Source organism: Oncorhynchus kisutch, linkage group LG9 (genome assembly GCF_002021735.2).
Source record: "Oncorhynchus kisutch isolate 150728-3 linkage group LG9, Okis_V2, whole genome shotgun sequence".
Taxonomy (NCBI): Eukaryota; Metazoa; Chordata; class Actinopteri; order Salmoniformes; family Salmonidae; genus Oncorhynchus; species Oncorhynchus kisutch.
Window position 1 is genome coordinate 20909339 of NC_034182.2, and position 24268 is coordinate 20933606.

The window sequence follows — 24268 nt, forward strand, 5'->3', positions numbered from 1 at the left end:
CCAACCACACCAGAATATGGTCTCACAAGGGGTCTGAGGATCTCATCTCGATACCTAATGGCAGTCAGGCTACCTCTGGCGAGCACATGGAGGGCTGTGCGGCCACCCCACACCATGACTGACCCACCGCCAAACCGGTCATGCTGGAGGATGTTGCAGGCAGCAGAATGTTCTCCACGGCGTCTCCAGACTGTCACGTCTGTCACGTGCTCAGTGTGAACCTGCTTTCATCTGTGAAGAGCACAGGGCGCCAGTGGCGAATTTGCCGATCTTGGTGTTCTCTGGCAAATGCCAAACGTCCTGCACGGTGTTGGGCTGTAAGCACAACCCCCACCTGTGGATGTCGGGCCCTCATATCACCCTCATGGAGTCTGTTTCTGACCGCTTGAGCAGACACATGCACATTTGTGGCCTGTTGGAGGTCATTTTGCAGAGCTCTGGCAGTGCTCCTCCTTGCACAAAGGCGGAGGTAGCGGTCCTGCTGCTGGGTTGTTGCCCTCCTACGGCCTCCTCCACGTCTCCTGATGTACCTGCCTGTCTCCTGGTAGCGCCTCCATGCTCTGGACACTACGCTGACAGACACCGCAAACCTTCTTGTCACATCTCGCATTGATGTGCCATCCTGGATGAGCTGCACTACCTGAGCCACTTGTGTGGGTTGTAGACTCCGTCTCATGCTACCACTAGAGTGAAAGCACCGCCAGCATTCAAAAGTGACCAAAACATCAGCCAGGAAGCATAGGAACTGAGAAGTGGTCTGTGGTCCCCACCTGCAGAACCACTCCTTTATTGGGGGTGTCTTGCTAAATCCCTATAATTTCCACCTGTCGTCTATTCCATTTGCACAACAGCATGTGGAATTTATTGTCAATCAGTGTTGCTTCCTAAGTGGACAGTTTGATTTCACAGAAGTGTGATTGACTTGGAGTTACATTGTGTTGTTTAAGTGTTCCCTTAATTTTTTTGAGCAGTGTACTTTAGATAACTCAAAATGGGTATTAGAACAAAAATTTAAGCCAAAGTATTTATTTACAGTGTGTGTATGGCATACGTTCTACTATTCCACACAGCTCAATGGTTTCCACAACAATAATATCCTAGACTACATTCCCTAAGTCTTTTGAAGTGTTAAGTATATATGAGAATGCCTACAATATTAATCAACACAGCATCAAAAAATTCCCCACATATACACAGTCATCTTTGCAAAAGATTTAAGTTGTCCCAACACTGAATCATAATCATCATCACTTAAGTGTTCATCTCCAAAAACCTCTGATGATAAACTCTAGGGCTATTGCATGTCTTATGTCAGTAATGGGCAGAGCAGAAACATTTCCTCAACTGAGAAACATAAGGCAATTGTGCTCCGAATGCTGTCCATGATTTTGTCAGGGTTACCCTCCATTGGCTGATGTGCAATAAACTGAGACTCCCATGAACACCTGTGTGTGCCATCTCAAGTGCAAGGTCATGTAATTTCTCTCTCGGGTATTACCTATGCTCTTCAATCACCAGGTTGTTGTAATTGTTGTCCAGCATGCCTCTCCAAAGTGCTTGAATTGCCCTCACATACATACATTGTAGTTGCATGAGGTAGCACAATTGTTACAGTGGTCATGTTTGGGTGATACTGGTTTGCGTGACTGTTAGGGTTTTTTTCCATCAAAGGAGAGGAGGACCAAAATGCAGCGTGGTTATTTCGATACATGTTTAATAAAATATAAACATGAACAATACAAAACAATAAACGTGAAAACCTAGACAGCCTTATCTGGTGCAAACAAACACAGAGACAGAAACAATCACCCACGAAACACTCAAAGAATATGGCTGCCTAAATATGGTTCCCAATCAGAGACTACGATAAACACCTGCCTCTGATTGAGAACCACTCCAGACAGCCATAGACTATTCTAGACAACCCCACTATACCACAATCCCAATACCTACAAAAACCCCAAGACAAAACACACCACATAATAAACCCATGTCACACCCTGGCCTAACCAAAATAATAAAGAGAACACAAAATACTAAGACCAGGGCGTGACACTGAGGGGACTGGGGGGAAGCTCGGGCCTGAGAGGAAGCTCAGGCAGGTAGATGGCTCTGGCAGATACTGGCTGGCTGGTGGTTCTGGCAGATCCTGGCTGACTGGCGGTTCCGGCAGATCCTGGCTGACTGGCGGTTCCGGCAGATCCTGGCTGACTGGCGGTTCCGGCAGATCCTGGCTGACTGGCGGTTCCGGCAGATCCTGGCTGACTGGCGGTTCCGGCAGATCCTGGCTGACTGGAGGTTCCGGCAGATCCTGGCTGACTGGCGGATCCTGGCTGAATGGCAGATCCTGGCTGACTGGCGGATCCTGGCTGACTGGCGGATCCTGGCTGACTGGCGGATCCTGGCTGAATGGCGGATCCTGGCTGAATGGCGGATCCTGGCTGAATGGCGGATCCTGGCTGAATGGCAGATCCTGGCTGAATGACGGATCCTGGCTGAATTGCAGATCCTGGCTGAATGGCGGATCTGGAAGATCCTGGCTGACTGGCGAATCCTGGCAGACTGGCGGCTGTGGCTGCTCCATGCGGACTGGCGGCTCTGGCTGCTCCGTGCGGACTGGCGGCTCTGGCTGCTCCGTGCGGACTGGCGGCTCTGGCTGCTCCGTGCGGACTGGCGGCTCTGGCTGCTCCGTGCGGACTGGCGGCTCTGGCTGCTCCGTGCGGACTGGCGGCTCTGGCTGCTCCGTGCGGACTGGCGGCTCTGGCTGCTCCGTGCGGACTGGCGGCTCTGGCTGCTCCGTGCGGACTGGCGGCTCTGGCTGCTCCGTGCGGACTGGCGGCTCTGGCTGCTCCGTGCGGACTGGCGGCTCTGGCTGCTCTGTGCGGACTGGCGGCTCTGGCTGCTCCGTGCGGACTGGCGGCTCTGGCTGCTCCGTGCGGACTGGCGGCTCTGGCTGCTCCGTGCGGACTGGCGGCTCTGGCTGCTCCGTGCGGACTGGCTGCTCTGGCTGCCCCGTGCGGCTCTGGCTGCTCCTTGCGGACTGGCGGCTCTGGCAGCGCTGAACAGGCAGGAAACTCCGGCAGCGCTGTAGAGGAGGAAGGCTCCGGCAGCGCTGGACAGGCGGGAGACTCACCATAAAGGCCTGATGCGTGGTGCTGGCACTGGTGGTACTGGGCCGAGGACACGCACAGGAAGCCTGGTGCGGGGAGCTGCCACCGGAGGGCTGGTGCGTGGAGGTGGTACTGGATAGACCGGACCGTGCAGGCGCACTGGAGCTCTTGAGCACCGAGCCTGCCCAACCTTACCTGGCTCGATGCCCACTCTAGCCCGGCCGATACGAGGAGCTGGTATGTACCGCACCGGGCTATGCAACCGCACTGGAGACACCGTGCGCTCCACAGCATAACATGGTGCCTGCCCGGTCTCTCTAGCCCCCCGGTAAGCACAGGAAGTTGGCGCAGGTCTCCTACCTGGCGTCAACATACTCCCTGTGTGCCTCCCCCCAATAAATTCTCGGGCTTCCATCCGCGTCGCCGTGCTGCCTCCTCATACCAGTGCCTCTCCGCCTTCTCTGCCTGCAGCTCTTCTTTGGGGCGGCGATATTCTCCAGGCTGTGCCCAGGGTCCTCTTCCGTCCAAGATTTTTTTTTATTTTTTTTATCTAAAAACCTTTTTGTTTTGTCATTTATGGGAATTGTGTGTAAATATTTTTTTAATCAATTTTAGAATTAAAACAATTTGGAAAAAGCAAAGGGGTCTGAATACTTTGGAGGCACTCCCCACTCTTCCATATGTCTGCAATTAAGACTGGACGTCTTGTGGTCCATAGTTGACTACATGTTGGACACCCTCAAAGTCTACCCCTATATGGCCAGTGCTGAAGTAGCCTAGCCATCACAACTCTGATATTAGATTAGTCTTATTTTAAGGCTGCGATGATGTGCAGTTTTATGTCCTTGAGTGTCTGAGTGGTACATGTCCAAAAACCTGTTTTCCATTGTGCCCTCTGCTCTTGCTGGATGCACAGATTTCTCCCCAGGGAAATTCTGAAAAACCTTGTTGAAAAGAACAGTCTTCAATTCTCTTACACTATAGGACAGTTCTTGGGATCTCAGGTCCATTTGACTCCAACATTGTGAGCAACCATGAAAATGTCTCTACGGGGTCAGAGGGCACCTTCTTCACGGCCAGTCTGATGATGTCCCTGTCAGGACTTTTCACAACCTCAAAACATTGCTGCATGCACAGGTGCTTCATTGTGCTCTTCCTTGTAGCATTGGATGCTGTAGCTCTGATGGCCAATACAGGAACTGGTAGGGTGTCCGCAGCTCGCCAACCATTCCACACCACTTCCAAAAAGCAGCCTCCTTCCCCTGCGCCTTACCCCTTTATAGGAAATGGGATAAAAACAAGAAAATATGCAATAGTTGTAATAAAGGACTAAATGTGAATCGTTTCTGGAAGCTAGTTTGTCTCGGGTCACTACTTCACCGGGCAGCCATTTGAATGTGTACTTTTTATTTTCTATTAAAATGCAATTGTTCAATTACGGGCCTAGTTGGTTTAGCCACAGAAAAAGGCAGCAACCTTCCCGCTAGCCATGATTGGCTGAGTTAATGGGTGGGCTGGACATGCCGAGAGATGAGTCGGATTGGTCTGCCATATCGCATGCTTCTGTCTATTTGAGCTGGTCAGTAGGTGTAGGTAATCCTGTTTAACGTGGCTTGTTGAAATCACTGGGATTAGAGTATGATATTTTAGGAGATGGAGAAAAAACACCTGTCTCTGGATTAACTCCTCAAACTAAGGGCAGCCATAGCATCTGTGACAGGGAGAAGCAACCATCCATGATGTATACAGGTAAGATAGTCTAACTAGCTCCATTTTCAGATATTACGCGTTTCTAATTTTGACAGTCGTTTTCATTTCAAGTTAGTGTACTGTTAGCTAGCTAGCTAACGTTAGCTGGCTGGCTCATTAGCTAATGTTATGTGTATAATTTTATTATTATCTCAGAGCCATTTGCTTTGCTAGTTATAGCCTAATGTTAGCTAGATTGCTGGATGGTTAGTTACCTGCAGATTCAAGCAGGGTAGTAATGTCATGAGTTGGGATTATGGTTCATTGTTTACCTAGCTAGCTAGCAACATGTCTTAACAATGTTTGCCAGTTAGCTTGGGTGTTTGACTGTTGTTGTTAGGACAGAACGCTTAGATCAACCCTTAAAGAGATGGGTGGAGCTAAAGCTAAAGAGGGTGTGAACGATGCTGAATGGGTGTAGACAATGAGCTCTCCAGTAGGTACCAAAACATTAAATGGCTATTTTCTGTGAGGTTACAAGTTGATTCACTTTCAAAGCAGAATTACTTTCCCGTTGTTCCTCAAATGTAGCTTTGTGTGTCTGCTTTTATCCAATGTAAAAAAAACACAATTTCAAATGTTGCTACTTATGACCGAATCAAGGCGGTCGGTCACAAATAATACTGGTTCAATGACAACATTATCATGTTGAAGGTAGGAGCATGGCCTTAGTGTTCATTTAAAGTAATGTAATTTTAACAGAAGGTCCAACATTATTTTAAGTGACATACAGTACCATTCAAAAGTTTGGACACACCTACTTATTCAAGGGTTTTTCTTTATTTGAACTATTTTCTACATTGTAGAATAATAGAGAAGACATCAAAACTATTAAATAACACATGGAATCGTGTAGTCACCAAAAAAGTGTTAAACAAATCATATTTTATATTTGAGATTCTTCAAAGTAGCCTCCCTTTGCTTTGATGACAGTGTTGCATACTCTTGGCATTCTCTCAACCAGCTTCATGAGGTAGTAACCTGGAATGCATTTCAATTAACAGGTGTGCCTTGTTAAAAGTTAATTTGTGGAATTTCTTTCCTTAATGTGTTTGAGCCAATCAGTTGTGTTGTGACAAGGTATACAGAAGGTGTCCCTATGTAGTAATATACCAACATTATAGAACAGCTCAAATAAGCAAAGAGAAACGACAGTCCATTACTTTAAGACATGAAGGTCAGTCAATGAGGAACATTTCAAGTACTTTAAAAGTGTCTTCATGTGCAGCTGCAAAAAAAAAAATCTATTATAGGTACTTAGTTTTATTAGTTGTATTAGTAATTGCAGCAGTTTAAGATGTAGCCCTATTTAGTAGTTTTATAACTTTTTGTCTCTATTATTAGACAGTAGTTGCCATTATTATTCTTGTTATTTAGTATTGGTTTTTAATTATTTATTTGGACACTTAAAAATTGGATGGTGCATCTCAAAAGATTTCATCCTGCAAAATGTAAAATACTAACTTACTAGCTAAGTTGCCTAACATTTAGTTAGCTGAACAATACCTAGCTAGATTGATTTTCAGCCAGGCTTAGATCAAACCATGCTTCATTTCATCAATATCATGCAAATAAGTAGGCCTACATGCAAAAAAAGCTCATTGTGACTAAAACAGTTGTTAATTCACTGGGGAGTTGCTACTTGCTTTCCTGCTTGCTTTTTCAATGGAATAAAAGTAGTTCTGAGATTACTTTAAAGCTACGACATCAATTTCAGATTAACCAGCTTTTACTGCAATTTCAGGTAAAAACTAAATATAATATGTCTCTTATAATAAGGCAAATTATTATAAATTTCAGCTGTTTCAAAAACATTTCTCTGCTATTATGATTTTTACTGTAGGCAATCTCTTGTAGTGAGAAAAGGCCCTTAGTCAAGCGGTACAATACTGTGCGTGTCTGCTATTGCTGTCTGTGTGTAGTTGTGTGTGACTTGGCTCTGTCTAGGTTATTTGGAAATGGGTATAACCACACTCTCTTAAATAAAGCAATATTGTGCCTCTAAGTGTAATCCAGTCTCTCTGGTATTTCCACTTTCATTCTTCCTGTTTTAGACAAGACGTTAATCTCCAACACAACAAAAAGTGGGGAATCCCATATCCCTCTCTTGCTTTTTCATCCCTCTCTCTCTCTCGCTCTTTCCTCCTCCCTCTCTCTTTCTCCTGGCACCACCAATGTTTGGCACAGTTTCGTGGGCACTTGCTGTATTGTTTTCAGTTTCTGTAAGTTGTAATGTTGCCGGGGCCAGTTGCCAGGGTCCATGGAGAGGTATGGGGGCATTGACAAGTTGACGGAGAGATGGAGGGAGGAGAACGAGAAGAGGGACGGTTAGAGAATGATAGATGGAACAGACGTGGAGGTCCCAAGGTTGGCTCTATCGGAGATCATCAGTCAGGGAGAGTGGTGTGTGTGTGTGCACGTGCTCGTGCATCTGTGTGTATGTGTGTGAGTCTGTGTGTGTAATTGAGTGTGTGTCAGTGATGGAGTAGGTTATTACAGTCTACAGGGACACTACTGCAGCAGTAATGCTCTTTACGCCGGTCTACGTCCCAAATGGAACCCTATTCCCTATGTAGTGCACTATTTTTAACCCATATGTCCCATATGGCTCTGGTCAAAGTAGTGCACTAGATATGGAGTAGGGAGCCATTTGGAACACATACTCCACTGTCTGTAATACAACATCTGACAACACTTTAACAATATGCTGACTTCATACTACTTCTACACACATGCACATACTCTGGTGACTATGAACTGATGCACGTGATACGAATAAGTGCCTGCTACATGGGCCTATGCTTTACTAAGGGTTTACTTAATAAGTCTGCCCTATCTTGCATATTAAATATTGTCTACATAAAGCATATTCGAGAGTTTAGTGCATTACACAATTATATGGTTTGTGCCCACTCAATACCAATATCAAGTATGATTTCAGTTCAACCACTGCAGCACCAATCATCATTTTATGGTGTGTTCTGTTGTGATATAACTGGAATCCCAGCAGGACCAATCACATGTTTTTATTTCTTGTGACATCACAGGACCCGTCGGTGACCCTGAACGTTCCGCTGGGTGCCATTGGCCGGGTGGAGAAGATGGGCGGAGCCTCCAGTCGGGGGGAAAACTCATACGGGCTGGACATCACCTGCAAGGTAAGATACTTCCTCATGGCCCTGACACCCCTATTTTATACACAATGGTTCAGTCCTAGTCTGTCAGATATAATCGGAATGAAACACAATTTCATTTATTTTTAACATTGTGCTCAGAGACATTAATTCCAGTGTTGGATCAGGAAGTTACAACATCAAGACGATAACTATTTATTTTGTACTGACATTTTGTGTGTTGTGTGTGTCTCCCAACAGGACATGAGGAACCTGAGGTTTGCGCTGAAGCAAGAGGGCCACAGCAGAAGAGACATCTTCGATATACTCTTTAGATACGCCTTTCCACTATCCCACGGCCTGGTACGTACACACCTTTTTTCCTTCTACCTTTTTTTATTTAGTCTCATCTGATATTATTAACACTTTTAATAACTGTTTAACAACTATAATTGTACATGACGTGCTTTATTAGAGTTCGTCAGTTTGAGGTGGCCTGTTATTTCTCTTTGCACATCATTAGAGTCAAACAATCACTCACAATGTGAGCAATAAAACCTCAGTATTGACAAGTCAATCACATTCTCTCTCTCTCCCTCAGCTTCTGTTTGCTTACCTGAGTCAGGAGAAATATGAAGAGAATGGCTGGAGTGTCTACAAACCCATGGAAGAGTTCAGGCGGCAGGTAAGCCTTATTATTGTCTTATTAAATGTGTCATTACATTGCTATGATAAGTCTTATAGGTTTTAATGTGTCTATTGGGCCAGGTCCAATGTCACAGCTTTTAACTCAGTCACTTACATGTAACTGACAAAATAATAAAAACACTTGAGTAAATGAGGGATACGAAGTATATTGAAAGCATGTGCTTCCACACAATTGTGGGTCCTGACTTAAAATAGCAATTAACATCACATCATGCTTAGGATCATGTAAAAAAATATATATATATTTTGTCTACCAAGGCTATGCCCTCATTGGATAACAATGCCCCCATCCACGGGGCACAAGTGGTCAATAAATGGTTTGATGAGCATGAAAACGATGTAAACCATATGCCATGGCCCTCTCAGTCACCAGATCTCAACCCAGTTGAACACTTATGGGAGATTCTGGAGCGGCGCCTGAGATAGCATTTTCCACCACCGTCAACAAAATACCAAATGATGGAATTTCTTGTGGAAGAAGGGTGTTGCATCCTTCCAAGAGTTCCAGACACTTGTAGAATCCTATGCCAAAGTGCATTGAAGCTGTTCTGGCTCGTGGTGGCTAGGCTTGGGAGTGGTATCCAGATTTTTATACCTTCAAACCATGTGCCATCCCGGGATATACGGTGAACGTAAAAATAAAATAAAAAAGGCCCAAATGCTAACAAGTACTAAGGATTCTCATAGCAGGTGCAAGGTAAATGCTAATGAGTGTATGCAAACATTTACTACTAGGAAAGAAAACCCAGCTCATAAAGTTATGCAAGTATCTCAAAATGCAGTTTTCAGCATGCACAAAACAAATATTAGGCAGCAGGGATCTCAATCCAGGAGGGGATCCTCTCTGTTGCTGTTACCAAGAAGCTTGATCTTGCAAGCTAACGTTAGTCACTTTGCTAACAAGTTAGAAAAACACAGCTGGTGAGAATTTATTTGGGACATCTTAGATAGTTAACTTAATAGTTATAAATTATATAGCTGGCAAACATTAGTAGTGAATTTCATACAAGTGTAACTTAATCACCTCACTTAAGTTGTGCAGCAGGAGTGACTCACCTCACGAATCTCCCATTTTGCTCATCTTTGTAAACAGACATACACGACTGTCTCAAACAGCTGTTTTCGGAAACTAGTAACTGTAAGCTTCATAAAGTGATCTAACGACGAAGTGGTAAACACAATCTGCTTTATATATTATCTAGTGCACAAGTTGACTGCAGGTATTTGTTTAAAAAGTACTCATATTCAAAGCCAAAACAACATCACTTACCAGAATGCTAACGAAATGCTAACAAGTACTAAGGAATCCTCATAGAGAATGCTAACTAAATGCTAACGAACATTTTGTACAGTTTCTGAACTAAACTGTACAAGTATACAAGTAACTCAAAAATGCTACTCACAGTTTGCTGAACCCCCAAACAAATATTAGCCAGCAAGACTCTTGATCCATGAGGGGACTATCTGCTGTTACCAAGCGAATGCATGAATTTTTTGGGAAGAAGCTAACCACTTAGCTGGATAGCTAACTAACGACTAAATTAGCAAACCAAATGCACAACTGCAAAGAATTTAGCATATTTTAGACAGTTAACTTAATAGTTATAAGATATCTAGCTGGCAAACATTTAGTTGTGAGTTCCATACTTAGTCTGTTTTTAAATACTGTCCTTATCCTGTCATCAGTGATGTAGTACTGTACTTCACAAATAATGCCTTCGAGTCACAACCTGCAATCTCTTCTCTGATTGGGTGTTTGTCTACCCCGGTCCCCAGGGCTTACCCACTGACAAGTGGCGTATCACGTTCATCAATGACAACTATGAGCTGTGTGACACCTACCCCACTATACTAGTGGTTCCCTTCAAAGCTACAGAGGAAGACCTGAGGAAAGTGTCTACCTTCAGGTCGAGGGGACGCATACCGGTAACTCCCCATTTCCTCATCCTATCCTCACATTCTTCCTGCCCTCTCTATTCACCTTATCCCGCTTTCTTTTCTTCCACCTCTTTATCCCTCTATCAGAACACAGGAATATATCTCTCTTACTTCCTTCCTTACACCCAACCCCCCTCCCTCTCCCACACCCCTCCATCTCCCACCTCCCCACTTACCTAACCCTCTCTCGCTCACTCTAACACTGCGCCTTTCTTTCTCACCTCTCTCTAGGTCCTATCCTGGATCCACCGTGAGAACCAGGCCGTTATCTGCCGCTGCTCCCAGCCCCTGGTGGGGATGTCTGGGAAGAGGAACAAGGATGACGAGCGCTACCTGGAAGTGATCCGGGAGGCCAACGGCACTGCCAAGCTCACCATCTACGATGCACGGCCCAGTGTCAACGCCGTTGCCAACAAGGTCAGGGGACAAAGGTCACAATGGGGTCAATGGATCATATAAGGGACACTTCCACCCTTTTTATTTACATGTACAGAAAAGCTAGCGAGGAATCTTTGGTATTGAGTTTTTTTTATGTGAGCTCCTACATCACAGCAATGAGTGATACGGTGCAATGTTCTGGAAGGAGGTGTGTTGGTGATGGTGTCTTTTAGACATCCACATAGAATGGACTGTTGTGTTCTCATGTTGTCTACTGTAGGGCCTTGCTAGTAGTCTCCTACATTGTTTACTGGTGTCAGAATCAAGGATGTAGAGTTTAGAAGCTAAGAGTACACAACAACTACACTGTGTGTTTGGACTCTACTGATATGGAATCTATGAGGATAATCCCAAAATGTCTGACACCCAAGTGAGAGGCTTTTAACAGCTAGCTGCCCTCTGCACATTGTGCCTGCAGTGTGTGTGTGTCATAGACTGATCAAAAGCCCAAAGCATTTACTAATGGCCCTGTTTGAATACCCTCAAGTGAGGAATGGGTAACACTTTATAATAACACATTGGAATAAGGCATTTATAATGGGTTAGTAAATAGTTTATTCATCAGTTAATAATCCTTACGCCCACATTTGTAAATGTTAGTAAACAAATGTATAGTCACATTTATGAACAACTTTTAAAGTATGTTATGATTCCTAAGATCATTTCTAAGATTTTGAATATACAGCTCTGGAAAAAATTGAGACTACTGCAAAATGATCCGTTTCTCTAGTTTTACAGGTATGTGTTTTGGTAAAAATTAACATTTTTGTTTTATTATATAAACTACTGACAACATTTCTCCCAAATTCCAAATAAAAATATTGTCATTATTTGAGGTCTGACAAAACACTGCATTGTTTTTGTTATTTTGACTCGTCATTTTCTGCAAATAAATGCTCTGAATAACAATATTTTTATTTGTAATTTGGGAGAAATGTTGTCCGTAGTGTTTTGAATAAAACAAAAATATAAATTTTACGCAAACACATACCTAAAAATAGTAAAACCGGAGAAACTGATCATTTTGCAGTGGCCTCTTAATTTTTTCCAGAACTGTAGGTCCTTAAACCAGCAGCATACCACCCCGCATACCACTGCTGGCTTGCTTCTGAAGCTAAGCAGGGTTGGTCCTGGTCAGTCCCTGGATGGGAGACCAGATGCTGTTGGAAGTGGTGTTAGAGGGCCAGTAGGAGGCACTCTATCCTCTGGTCTAAAAAATATCCCAATGCCCCAGGGCAGTGATTGGGGACACTGCCCTATGTAGGGTGCTGTCTTTCGGATGGGACGTTAAACAGGTGTCCTGACTCACCGAGGTCATTAAAGATCCCATGGCACTTATCATAAGAGTAGGGTTGTTAACCCCGGTGTCCTGGCTAAATTCCCAATCTGGCCCTCAAACCATCACGGTCACCTAATAATCCCCAGTTTACAATTGTCTCATTCATCCCCCTCCTCTCCCCTGTAACTATTCCCCAGGTCGTTGCTGCAAATGAAAACGTGTTCTCAGTCAACTTACCTTGTAAAATAACGGATAAATAAAAAAATACGCCATTTACTAATCATTAGTGAAATCTTTTTGCAAGCCATCACTTTAGACAAGGCTTATTTATAGTTTATAAATACTTTATAAATGTTTAGAGTGACCAGTGTAATTTCTAACAAAAAGATGGACAAGCCATTGGTAGACATTCCAGCAGTACCTGATGTTCCTTAAGTTCTCAAAATGGCCCTTATCATTTTTTTTCAATATTCAAACAGGGCCAGTGATTTTTTGTTGTTGTCCATGAATGATGACATCACTCTCTAACCTTAACCTCTGACCTCTATTCCATCCCTATAGGCCACGGGTGGGGGTTACGAAGGAGACGACACTTATCAGAACGCTGAGCTGGTGTTTCTGGACATACACAACATCCACGTCATGAGAGAGTCACTGAAGAAGCTAAAGGACATTGTCTATCCCAACGTAGAGGAGTCACACTGGCTGTCTAGTCTGGAGTCTACACACTGGCTAGAACACATCAAGGTAGGGATGTGCACGCACCAGGGTTGGGCTCAATTCGAATTGAAGTCAGTCAATTCAGGAAGTGATTTGAATAAAAAATAAATGACTTCTCCCTTTCAGTTTATCTAGAAGTCTTTGTCAATCATTGAATTTGAATTTCAGTTTGCTTTCTGAATTGACTGCCTTCAATTAGAATTGAGCCCAACCCTGGCACACACACACACCTCAACACCCCTCTCCTCTAGCTGGTGTAATTGGGAGCCATCCAGGTAGCAGATAAGATCAGTGGGGGTAACAGTGTGGTGGTCCACTGTAGTGACTTTAACTCTCTTGTTCTTTTTCGCTCTCTCTTACGCTCTTACTCTCCTCCTCTCTCCAGCTCGTCCTCTCCGGAGCCATCCAGGTAGCAGATAAGATATCGGGGGGTAACTCTGTGGTGGTCCACTGTAGTGATGGGTGGGACCGGACAGCCCAGCTCACCTCTCTGGCCATGCTGATGCTGGACAGCCACTACCGCACCCTCAGGGGCTTCCAGGTGAGTAAGAAGGATGGGAGAGAAGGGGAGAGGGAGGGTGGGAGCAAGAGAAAGGGTGATGAAGAGGGGGCAGCCACTACAGCACCCTCAGGGGCTTTCAGGTGAGTAGGAGGGATGGAGGAAGGGTGGGTGGAAGAGAAGGGGAAGAGGTCAGGGAAGAACAGGGGACAGCCACTATCACACACTCAATGGATTCCAGGTATGTATGAATTGTTGTACTCAAATTGACGAGGCAACTAGATGTATAAATATAAATTTATTAATTCATTCAGGTGCTGCTGGAGAAGGAGTGGATCAGCTTCGGACACAAGTTTGCCTCTGTAAGTCAGACAAAGCCTCTTTTTTTTCTCCTCGTGGACATTTAATCACTTTTATGATCAGGAAAACCAGACTCTGTGCTGTCAATGTTCAGAGTTTTCTTTCTTTCTATATAACTTATTATTTCTATTATTTCTCACTCTTGCATGAATCAGTCCCTGGGCTGCAATTGTCACCCCAAGTGATGTACCAGTACAATTTCCCTGTTGACGGCACCTATACTCTCTGTAATGTTATGACTGTGTGATTGCATAGATATCACCTCTGTCTTACAGTATGTAAATGACCAAAAAGTACAAGCTACAGTGACAGGAAACTGATAACACACCATATCGTTTCTCTGTCTGTGTATGTGTAGAGGATAGGACACGGGGATAAGAACCATGCAGACCAGGATAGGTCTCCTATCTTTGTACAGTTCATAGACTGTGTCTGGCAGATGACCAAACAGGTAGGTACACACACACTCAGCTGTGTTTGGCTACGACTCTATCTCAATTTGTCTTTCTCCACTTTCTCAACCATATTGGTGAAAACGCCCTAGAACAGCAGGAGCCTAGGAAGAAACCTAGAGAGGAACCAGGCTCTGAGGGGTGGCCAGTCCTCTTCTGGCTGTGCCAGATGGATATTATAACAGAACATGGCCAAGATGTTCAAATGTTCATAGATGACCAGCAGGGTCAAATAATAATAATCACAGTGGTTGTAGAGGGTGCAACAGGTCAGCACCTCAGGAGTAAATGTCATGTGACTTTTCATAGCCGATCATTCAGAGTTAGAAGACAGCAGGTGCGGTTGAGAGAGAGTCGAAAACAGCAGGTCTGGGACAAGGTAGCACGTCCGGTGAACAGGTCAGAGTTCCATAGCTGACAGCAAAACCGTTGAAACTGGAGCAGCAGCACGACCAGGTGGACTGGGGACAGCAAGGAGTCATCAGGCCAGGTAGTCCTGAGGCATGGTCCTAGGGCTCAGGTCCTCCTAGAGAAGAGAGAAAATTAGAGGGAGCATACTTAAATTCACACAGACCGAAGAAATACTCCAGATATAACAGACTGACCCTAGCCCCACGACACATTATTGCAGCATAATTACTGGAGGCTGAGACCGGAGGGGTCGGGGGACACTGTGGCCCCGTCTGACTATACCCCCAGACAGGGCCAACCAGGCAGGATATATCCCCACCCAGTTTGCCCAATCACAGCCCACTAGAAGGATATCTTCAACCACCAACTTACTACCCTGAGACAAGGCCGAGTATAGCCGACAAAGATCTCCCCCACGGTACAAACCCTGGGTGGGGCTGCCAACCCGGACAGGAAGATCACGTCAGAGACTCAACCTACTCAAGTGACGCACCCCTCCTAGGGACGGCATGGGAAGAGCACCAGTAAGCTAGTGACTCAGCCCCCGTAATAGGGTTAGAGGCAGAGAATCTCAGTGGAGAGATGGGAACCGGCAAGGCAGAGACAGCAAGGGTGGTTCGTCGCTCCAGTGCCTTTCCATTCACTTTAACCCCCCTGGGCCAGACTACACTCAATCATAGGACCTACTGAAGAGATGAGTCTTCAATAAAGACTTAAAGGTAGAGACCGAGTCTGCGTCTCTCACATGTATAGGCAGACCATTCCATAAAAATGTATCTCTATAGGAGAAAACCCTGCCTCCAGCTGTTTGCTTAGAAATTCTAGGGACAGTAAGGAGGCCTGCGTCTTGTGACCGTAGAGTACATGTAGGTATGTACGGCAGGACCAAATCAGAAAGATAGGTAGGAGAAATCCCATGTAATGCTTTGTAGGTTAGCAGTAAAACCTTGAAATCAGCCCTAGCCTTAACAGGAAACCAGTCTAGAGAGGCTAGCACTGGAATAATATGATAAAAAATGTTGGTTCTAGTCAAGATTCTAGCAGCCGTGTTTAGCACTAACTGAACTTTATTTAGTGCTTTATCCAGGTAGCCAGAAAGTAGAGCATTGCAGTAGTCTAATCTAGAAGTGACAAAAGCATGGATACATTTTTCTGCATAAATTTTGGACAAAGAGTTTCAGATTTTTGCAATGTTACGTAGATGGAAAAAATCTGTCCTGGAAACCGTCTTGATATGTTCGTCAAAAGAGAGATCAGGGTCCAGAGTAACGCCGAGGTCCTTTACAGTTTTATTTGAGACGACTGTACAACCATCAATATGAATTGTTAGATCCCACAGAAGATCTCTTTGTTTCTTGGTACCTAAAACTAGCAACCCCTTTTTGTCCGAGTTTGAAAATAAAAACATTGTCGCTATCCACTTCCTAATGTATGAAATGCAGGCTTCCAGGAAGGGCAATTTTGGGGCTTCACCATGTTTCATCGAAATGTACAGCTGTGTATCGTCTGCATAGCAGTGAAAGTTAGCATTATGTTTCCGAATGACATCACCAAGAGGTAAAATATATAGTGAAAACAATAGTGGTCCTAAAACGGAACCTTGAGGAACACCGAAATGTACAGTTGATTTGTCAGAGGACAGACCATCCACAGAGACAAACTGTTATCTTTCCGACAGATAAGATCTAAACCAGGCGAGAACTTGTCCGTGTAGACCAATTTGGGTTTCCAATCTCTCAAAAATAATGTGGTGATCGATGGTATCAAAAGCAGCACTAAGGTCTAGGAGCACAAGGACAGATGCAGAGCCTTGGTCTGACGCCATTAAAAGGTCATTTACCACCTTCACGAGTGCAGTCTCAGTGCTATGATGGGGTCTAAAACCAGACTGAAGCGTTTCGTATACATTGTTATTCTTCAGGAAGGCAGTGAGTTGCTGCGCAACAGCTTTTTCCAAAAGATTTGAGAGGAATGGGAGATTCGATATGGGCCGATTTGTTTTTTTTCCCTTCTATCTTCTGGGTCAAGGTTTGGCTTTTTCAAGAGAGGCTTTATTGCTGTCACTTTTAGTGAGTTTGGTACACATCCGGTGGATAGGGAGCCGTTTATTATACTCAACATAGGAGGGCCAAGCACAGGAAGCAGCTATTTCAGTAGTTTAGTTGGAATAGGGTTCAGGATGCAAGCTTAAAGGTTTTAGAAGCCATGACTATTTTCATCAATGTGTCAAGAGATATAGTATTAACAAACTTGAGTATCTCACTTGATCCTAAGTCCTGGCAGTGTTGTGCAGACTCAGGACAACTGTGCTTTGGAGAAATACGTAGATTTAAAGAGGAGTTCGTAATTTTCTTTCTAATGATAATGTTATTTTCGTCAAATAAGTTCATGAATTTATCACTGCTGAAGTGAAAGCCATCCAGGCGTTACATTTCTCTCTTTCTCCTTCTCCTCTCTTCTGTCCTTATTTCCCCATCAGTTCCCGACAGCGTTTGAGTTCAACGAGCGGCTCCTAATGACCATCCTGGATCACCTGTTCAGCTGTCGCTTTGGAACCTTCCTCTACAACTGTGAGAGCGCCAGGGACACCAACGTAAGTCAGACTGTTACTATCTGTTTTATCGCTCTCTCTGTCTGTCGTCTCTGTCTCTGTCTCTCTCTCTGTCTCTCTCTCTCTCTTTTCTCTTCTCTTCTCTTCTCTTCTCTCTCTCCACCTACAACTGTGAGAGCACCTGGGACACCAACGTAAGTTATGCTGTCACTTCCTCATTCTCTCCTCCATCTATTTTTCTCCCTCTGTTTATCACTCTCTCTGTTCCTCTACAACTGCAAGTATCTGAGACCACAACATAATGAGTCAGAGCCCCACTTCTCTATCTTTTGGTAATTTCCTCCTTTCCAATACACCCTCTCTTCTCTCTACAATATTTCTCTCTCCCAACCCTCTCTCTTCATCTACCAACCCTTTCCCTGTCTATAATATTTCTCTCTCACTCTCTTTGTCCCACCACGCTCCCTCCCCCTCACTCTCTCCATCCTGATCATGTGAAGTAGAGCAGAAGAGAAAGGGAGAAAGACGGGACGCATCACTGGTTCTGAGTTTCAAACAGACAATAACAATGCACTATGGGGGATGCAACACACATTAGTACACACTGCACTCACTCTGACACAAACAGACTGTCTGCGTAACAGCACATCTATAAAACACAGATACCCTCTTATCTACACACACCTCTCCCTTTACATCCCAGTGTAAACATTTGTAGACTGCACAAGAGTCTAATTATTGGTCCAGAGACTCATTGCTGTATTCACTCTTTCTTTAGTTTGCTCTCCATCTATCTGTGGTGCCAATGGCTCAGGTAAATCAGGGTTTGATTCAAGCATAGGCCATAAGCTAAATATATCTATTAACTGTAGGTTGCGCTGGATAAAAACGTCTGATCTTTCTCCCACTATCCCTCTCTATCCAGGAGGGGTGGTCTAAGACGTGTCTCTGTGGTCCCTGGTCAAAAGTAGCCTATGCGGAGTCGCCAGAAAACGTTATCAGGGATACGGTATTTTCAACCTAACGGAAGTGTGAACTCGGCTCAGGCGTCTTTCTACCCCTGCTACGTTAGGTTAGGTCAACAGTCCTCCTAACCTCAACCCTTTCTACCCCTGCTACGTTAGGTTAGGTCAACGGTCCTCCTAAACCTCAACCCTTTCTACCCCTGCTACGTAAGGTTAGGTCAACGGTCCTCCTAACCTCAACCCTTTCTACCCCTGCTACGTTAGGTTAGGTCAACAGTCCTAACCTCAACCCTTTCTACCCCTGCTACATTAGGTCAACAGTCCTCCTAACCTCAACCCTTTCTACCCCTGCTACGTTAGGTCAACAGTCCTCCTAACCTCAACCCTTTCTACCCCTGCTACGTAAGGTTAGGTCAACGGTCCTCCTAACCTCAACCCTTTCTACCCCTGCTACGTTAGGTTAGGTCAACAGTCCTAACCTCAACCCTTTCTACCCCTGCTACATTAGGTCAACAGTCCTCCTAACCTCAACCCTTTCTACCCCTGCTACGTTAGGTCAACAGTCCTCCTAACCTCAACCCTTTCTACCCCTGCTACGTTAGGTCAACAGTCCTCCTAACCTCAACCCTTTCTACCCCTGCTACGTTAGGTTAGGTCAACGGTCCTCCTAACCTCAACCCTTTCTACACCCCTCTCTCTCAATTTGTATTCTTCCCTTCCATCTCCCTCTCATAGAGGTTCGGTGTAATACGATGTCTCTGTGGTCGTTGGTGAACAGTGATACTTCCCACCTCTCTCTCTTTAACTAAAGTGTTATTCTTTTCACCAGGTGGTGCTGTATAAGACGGTTTCTCTGTGGTCATTGGTGAACCTGAACCTTCTCCCTCTTCCTCCATCCTTCTCTCTCTCTCTCTAAACCAATCATTTTTCTTCTTCTCTACTTTGCTCTCTCCAGGAGGTACGGTCTAAGACAGTGTCCCTGTGGTCGTTGGTTAACAGTGACTCTACTTCCTACCTGAACCCCTTCTACACTCCTGAGTCCAGTAGGGTCCTCTACCCCGTAGCCAGCATGAGACACCTAGAGCTTTGGGTGACTTATTACATCCGCTGGAACCCACGCATACGACAACAGGTAGAGCGGGATGGGAGGATGGATGGAGAATAAATGAAAGTACTGTTACACTTTACCCTCTGTAATAAGGCTACATAACACTGTCATAATGGCCGCTTATGACAACTCACATTACACAGTCATAACACACATTTAGTCCAGCTAATATACTGTATCGTTATCTAGACCCTGGTTCATAAGGCCAAAACTAATACTGTTATAGCGATCACAACTGATGTTACAAATTTATAACATAAATGTAATAGGGAGGAGGTCAGAGACCTGACCATGTGGTGAAAGGACAACAACCTCTCTCTCAACGTAATCAAGACAAAGGAGATGATTGTGGACTACAGGAAAAGGAGGACCGAGCATGCCTCCATTCTCATCGACGGGGTTGTAGTGGAGCAGGTTGAGAGCTTCATGTTCCTTAGCGTCCACATCACCAACAAACTAACATGGTCCAAGCACACCAAGACATTCATGAAGAGGGCACGACAAAACCCATTCCCCCCTCGGGAAACTGAAAAGATTTGGCATGGGTCCTCAGATCCTCAAAAGGTTTTACTGCTGCACCATCGAGAGCATCCTGATGATCCTGAGCAGTTGCCTGGTATGGCAACTGCTCGGCCTCCGACCGCCAGACACTACAGAGGGTAGTGCGTATGGCCCGGCCCAGTACATCACCGGGGCCAAGCTTCCTGGACCTCTATACCAGGCAGTGTCAGATGAAGGCCCTAAAAATTGTCAGACTCCAGCCACCCTATTCATAGACTGTTCTCTCTGCTACCGCACGGCAAACGGTACCGGAGTGCCAAATCTAGGTCCAACAGGCTTCTAAACAGCTTCTACCCCCAAGCCATAAGACTCCTGAACAGCTAATCAAATGGCCACCCAGACTAATTGCCCCCCCTCCCTCTCTTCTACGCTGCTTCTACTCTCTGTTGTTATCTATGCATAGTCACTTTAATAGCTCTACCTACATGTACATATTACCTCAATTGCCTTGACACAGGTGCCCCCGCACATTGACTCTGTACCGGCCCCTCCTGTATATTACTGCTGCTCTTTAATTATTTGTTATTCTTACCTCTTTTTTTTTGTATTTTCTTGTTGTTGGTTAAGGGGTTGTAAGTAAGCATTTCACTGTAAGGTCTACACCTGTTGTATTCGGCGCATCTGACAAATAAAAATGTATTTTATTGATTTTGATAATCCAGGTAGCTAGTGGGCTAGCTGACGTTTTGTTAGGATTTAGCCAAAACTCAGAATATACCATACTGTCAGTCAAATACACTGGACAATTAGTTGGGGGTATCTTGTGGTCAGTCTGATTGTGAAGTATCACCTCTGGGGATTGGTTGGTTTGGCAGCAGTGATGCCGTGGCGTCCTATAGGGCTTGCGGTGTGTGTGTGTGTGTGTGTAAATTAAATAATAATTGTGTATGTGTATAGAGCACCCGCTGCCTGCCCCCTCCAGTTCTTACACACACACCCCCCTGAACACCCTTCTTACCCTCTAGCTCTTTAACCCCCCCTACCATCCTCACACACATACCCACTCTAGCCGAAACATCCCTGGCCCCCCTCGGCAGGGCCTGAGTCACTGAAGCTGAAAATCCTCTTTACACAATACACACAAACACACACACACAGTCAACCACGATTCACCAAATTAGATTTTGATAGAGGAAGCAAAATACTTTAAGCATATGTTCTCTTTTCAGTCTCCTCCATTTCCACTAACTGAAGTTAACTGTAAGGATTTTTTTCCTAATACTGTAAAATGAACAGCTGTACCGAAAGACTTGTGTGATGGACAAATTGTATAGGAGGATCTTCTTGATGCAATTAAAGCCTTTAAGCCAGGGAAAACTCCAGGGCTGGATGGCATACCAGTTGAGGTATATCAATTTTTATTTGATGTACTCAAATTTTAACCACTCCTACAAAAATTGTAAACTATCAGGTAGTCAGAAAGAAGGTCTGATTTCACTATTACTGAAACAGGACCCAGATGGTAAGTATAAAGATCCAATCCATCTAAAAAACTGGAGGCCCTTTAGACTTCAGTGTTGTGATGTTATGGATCTCTACCGATTGGTGTCCCACCCGCGGGACGGTTGAGCTAATGTGCACTAATGTGATTAGCATGAGGTTGTAAGTAACAAGAACATTTCCCAGGACATAGACATATCTGATATTGGCAGAAAGCTTAAATTCTTGTTACTCTAACTGCACTGTCCAATTTACTATTACAGTGCTCAAGATTTATGAACATAAAGTTATTAATTAACCAATTAGGCACATTTGGGCAGTCTTTAAAAAAAAAATCCTTTTTTTTTTTGTTGTAGTATCCAATTGTTAGTAGTTACTCTCTTGTCTCATCGCTACAACTCCCGTACGGTCTCGGGAGAGACGAAAGTTGAGAGTCATGCGTCTTCCGAAACACAACCCAACCAAGCCGCACTGCTTCTTAACACAGCGTGCGTCCAACCCGGAGCCAGCCGCACCAATGTGTCTGAGGAAACAGCGTGCACCTAGCGACCTGGTCAGCGTGCACTGCGCCCGGCCCGCCACAGGAGTCGCTAGTGCGCGATGAGACAAGGATATCCCTACCGGCCAAACCCTCCCTAACCCGGACGACACTAGGCCAATTGTGCGTCACCCCATGGGACCTCCCGGTCGCGGCCGACTGAAACAGAGCCCGGGCTCGAATCCAGAGTCTCTGGTGGCACAGATAGACCACTGCGCCACCCGGGGGTCCTTTCATTTGGGCAGTATTGATGCTACATTTTGAACAGAAATGCAATGATTCATTGGTTCAGTCTAAAACTTTGCACATACGATGCTGCCATCTAGTGGCCAAAATCTAAATTGCGCCTGTGCTGGAATAATACATGAATGCCTTTTTATTGCATTTCAAAGATGGTACACAAAATACCCCCCAAAGTTTTTTTTTCTTTGTATTTTCTTTTACCAGATCTAATGTGTTATATTCTCCTACATTAATTTCACATTTCCACCAACTTCAAAGAGTTTCCTTTCAAATGGTAACAAGAATATCCTTGCTTCAGGACCTGAAGGACCAGGCATGTAATTTCAGGAGAAAATTGAATCCAGCTCTCCAGTCAGCACTCTGTTCTATGGTAGCAAGATGTTATTTCCTAATTTTTTTCAACTTTCAATTGAAATTTGTTGTAGTGAATTAATTTCTTTCTTTAGGGATATGAATACTGAGTATGTCCACTTCACCGTCAGATAATTTTATTGGTAAACTACACGGTAATGTAAAAGTTATATTTTTTTAGCAATCCAATACTTAATATGGTACACTTATCATGCAATAGTTCAGTTGTAATCCAGAGAGGTTAGAAAAATTATCTAGATCCTCTATGAGACTGCAGGGATCCAGATTGCAGATTTAAGAGGAAACTTGAGTTGTCAGCATGCAATGACACCTTTGTTTTTAGTCCTTGGTTTTCTAGCCCCTCTATATAATTGTTTGATCTGATGTTAATAGCTAACATTTTGATGGCCATATTAAATAGATACGCCGACAGTGGACAACCTTGTTTTACGCCGACAGTTACATTTTTTCTGAGAAGTAGCCATTATTTGTTGTTTTACTAACTAACAAACGAATAACTTGAACCCATTATATAAGAGATTCTCCAAAATTAAAATAGTCTAGGCCGTTTATATATAAATTCTAGTCATACTTAATCAAAAGCCTTTTCAGAATCTGCCATGAATACCAGACCTGGTTTCCCAGATGTTTCATAGTATTCTATTGTTTCCAGTACTTGTCTTATATTTTTTCCAATGTATCGTCCATGTAAAAGACCTGTCTGATCAGGATGAATACTATCCGACAATACCTTTTTTAAAGAGGAACCTCACATTAATATCAATGCAGAATTGACATGAAAAGTCTTATTGAATCTCAAGTCAGGATTGAGTCCTTTGTGTAGTAGGGTCTATTTGTGGAAAAATCTCCCTGATTTTAATTCTTTAGTCATATCCCAGTTTACCTATTTAATTATGGCCCTGCCTATTCTGAACAATTATTTGTATTTTATTTATATAAGCAAAAAATATTGAACATTATTTGGAACGATAAACCAGACAAAATTAAACATGCTTATTTGTGTAAGGAATATGAGTTCAGGAAGCTAAGATTATTAAATATTAAATCATTAAACCTCAATCCAGATTAGAACCTCTCACTTTCAGTTAATTGAAAATGGAACCATTTTCTAATTATTTCCCTTTCTAAAACAAGCCATACAAAGCCCGTTGCAATCCCAGTTTCATCCCCTAGAAAAGACAGAACGAATATTATGGTTAAACTCCAATATACTAATTGATCTAAAATAAAATCTTTATGGAATAAAAATAAATACAGAACTATCTTTGCTAATGATTTTATGAACAGTAAAGTTGGAGTAATGTAATGGGCGGTTAGAGAAAAAATGTCAGTGTATTTTTGTTATCTAAAATTAGAACCAACTGATAGCAACATTACCGCAAAAATGGAGGCAAGTGGAGAAGGTAGAGAAACATTTTCGGCTGCCCTTTGTTAAAGACTAAAATTGGCACTAAAACATGTTAATAAATAGAAAAATATAACCATTTCAATTGAGGACCAACATGTTGACAGCGGTGCCATACAGGTTGAAAAAGTAGTTGGGAAGAGATTTTCAATGTGCCGATTCCATGGCAAGTGATCAAGTGATACACAAAACAACGCGCTTGATTCTATTAAAATTATTATTCAAAATTATTGCCAACAACAGAATGTTATGGGCGTACAACCATCTCAACTCTGCAGATTTTTCTGCGAAGAGACAGAATCATTAGA

General features: G+C 43.9%; 1 protein-coding gene across 4 annotated transcripts in view; it reads left to right on the forward strand.

The window, feature by feature from the left end:
• The window catches only part of LOC109896872 (myotubularin), a 62785-nt gene that overhangs the window by 28804 nt on the left and 9713 nt on the right, over nt 1-24268 (forward strand). For all 4 annotated transcript variants that reach the window (XM_020491295.2, XM_031832089.1, XM_020491293.2 and 1 more), the window contains 11 exons: nt 7907-8017; nt 8234-8335; nt 8574-8657; nt 10457-10606; nt 10850-11035; nt 12897-13082; nt 13441-13596; nt 13869-13916; nt 14273-14365; nt 17257-17370; nt 19249-19425. In XM_020491295.2, coding sequence (XP_020346884.2) covers nt 7907-8017; nt 8234-8335; nt 8574-8657; nt 10457-10606; nt 10850-11035; nt 12897-13082; nt 13441-13596; nt 13869-13916; nt 14273-14365; nt 17257-17370; nt 19249-19425 — 1407 coding nt within the window. The remainder of the gene's footprint in view (nt 1-7906; nt 8018-8233; nt 8336-8573; nt 8658-10456; nt 10607-10849; nt 11036-12896; nt 13083-13440; nt 13597-13868; nt 13917-14272; nt 14366-17256; nt 17371-19248; nt 19426-24268) is intronic.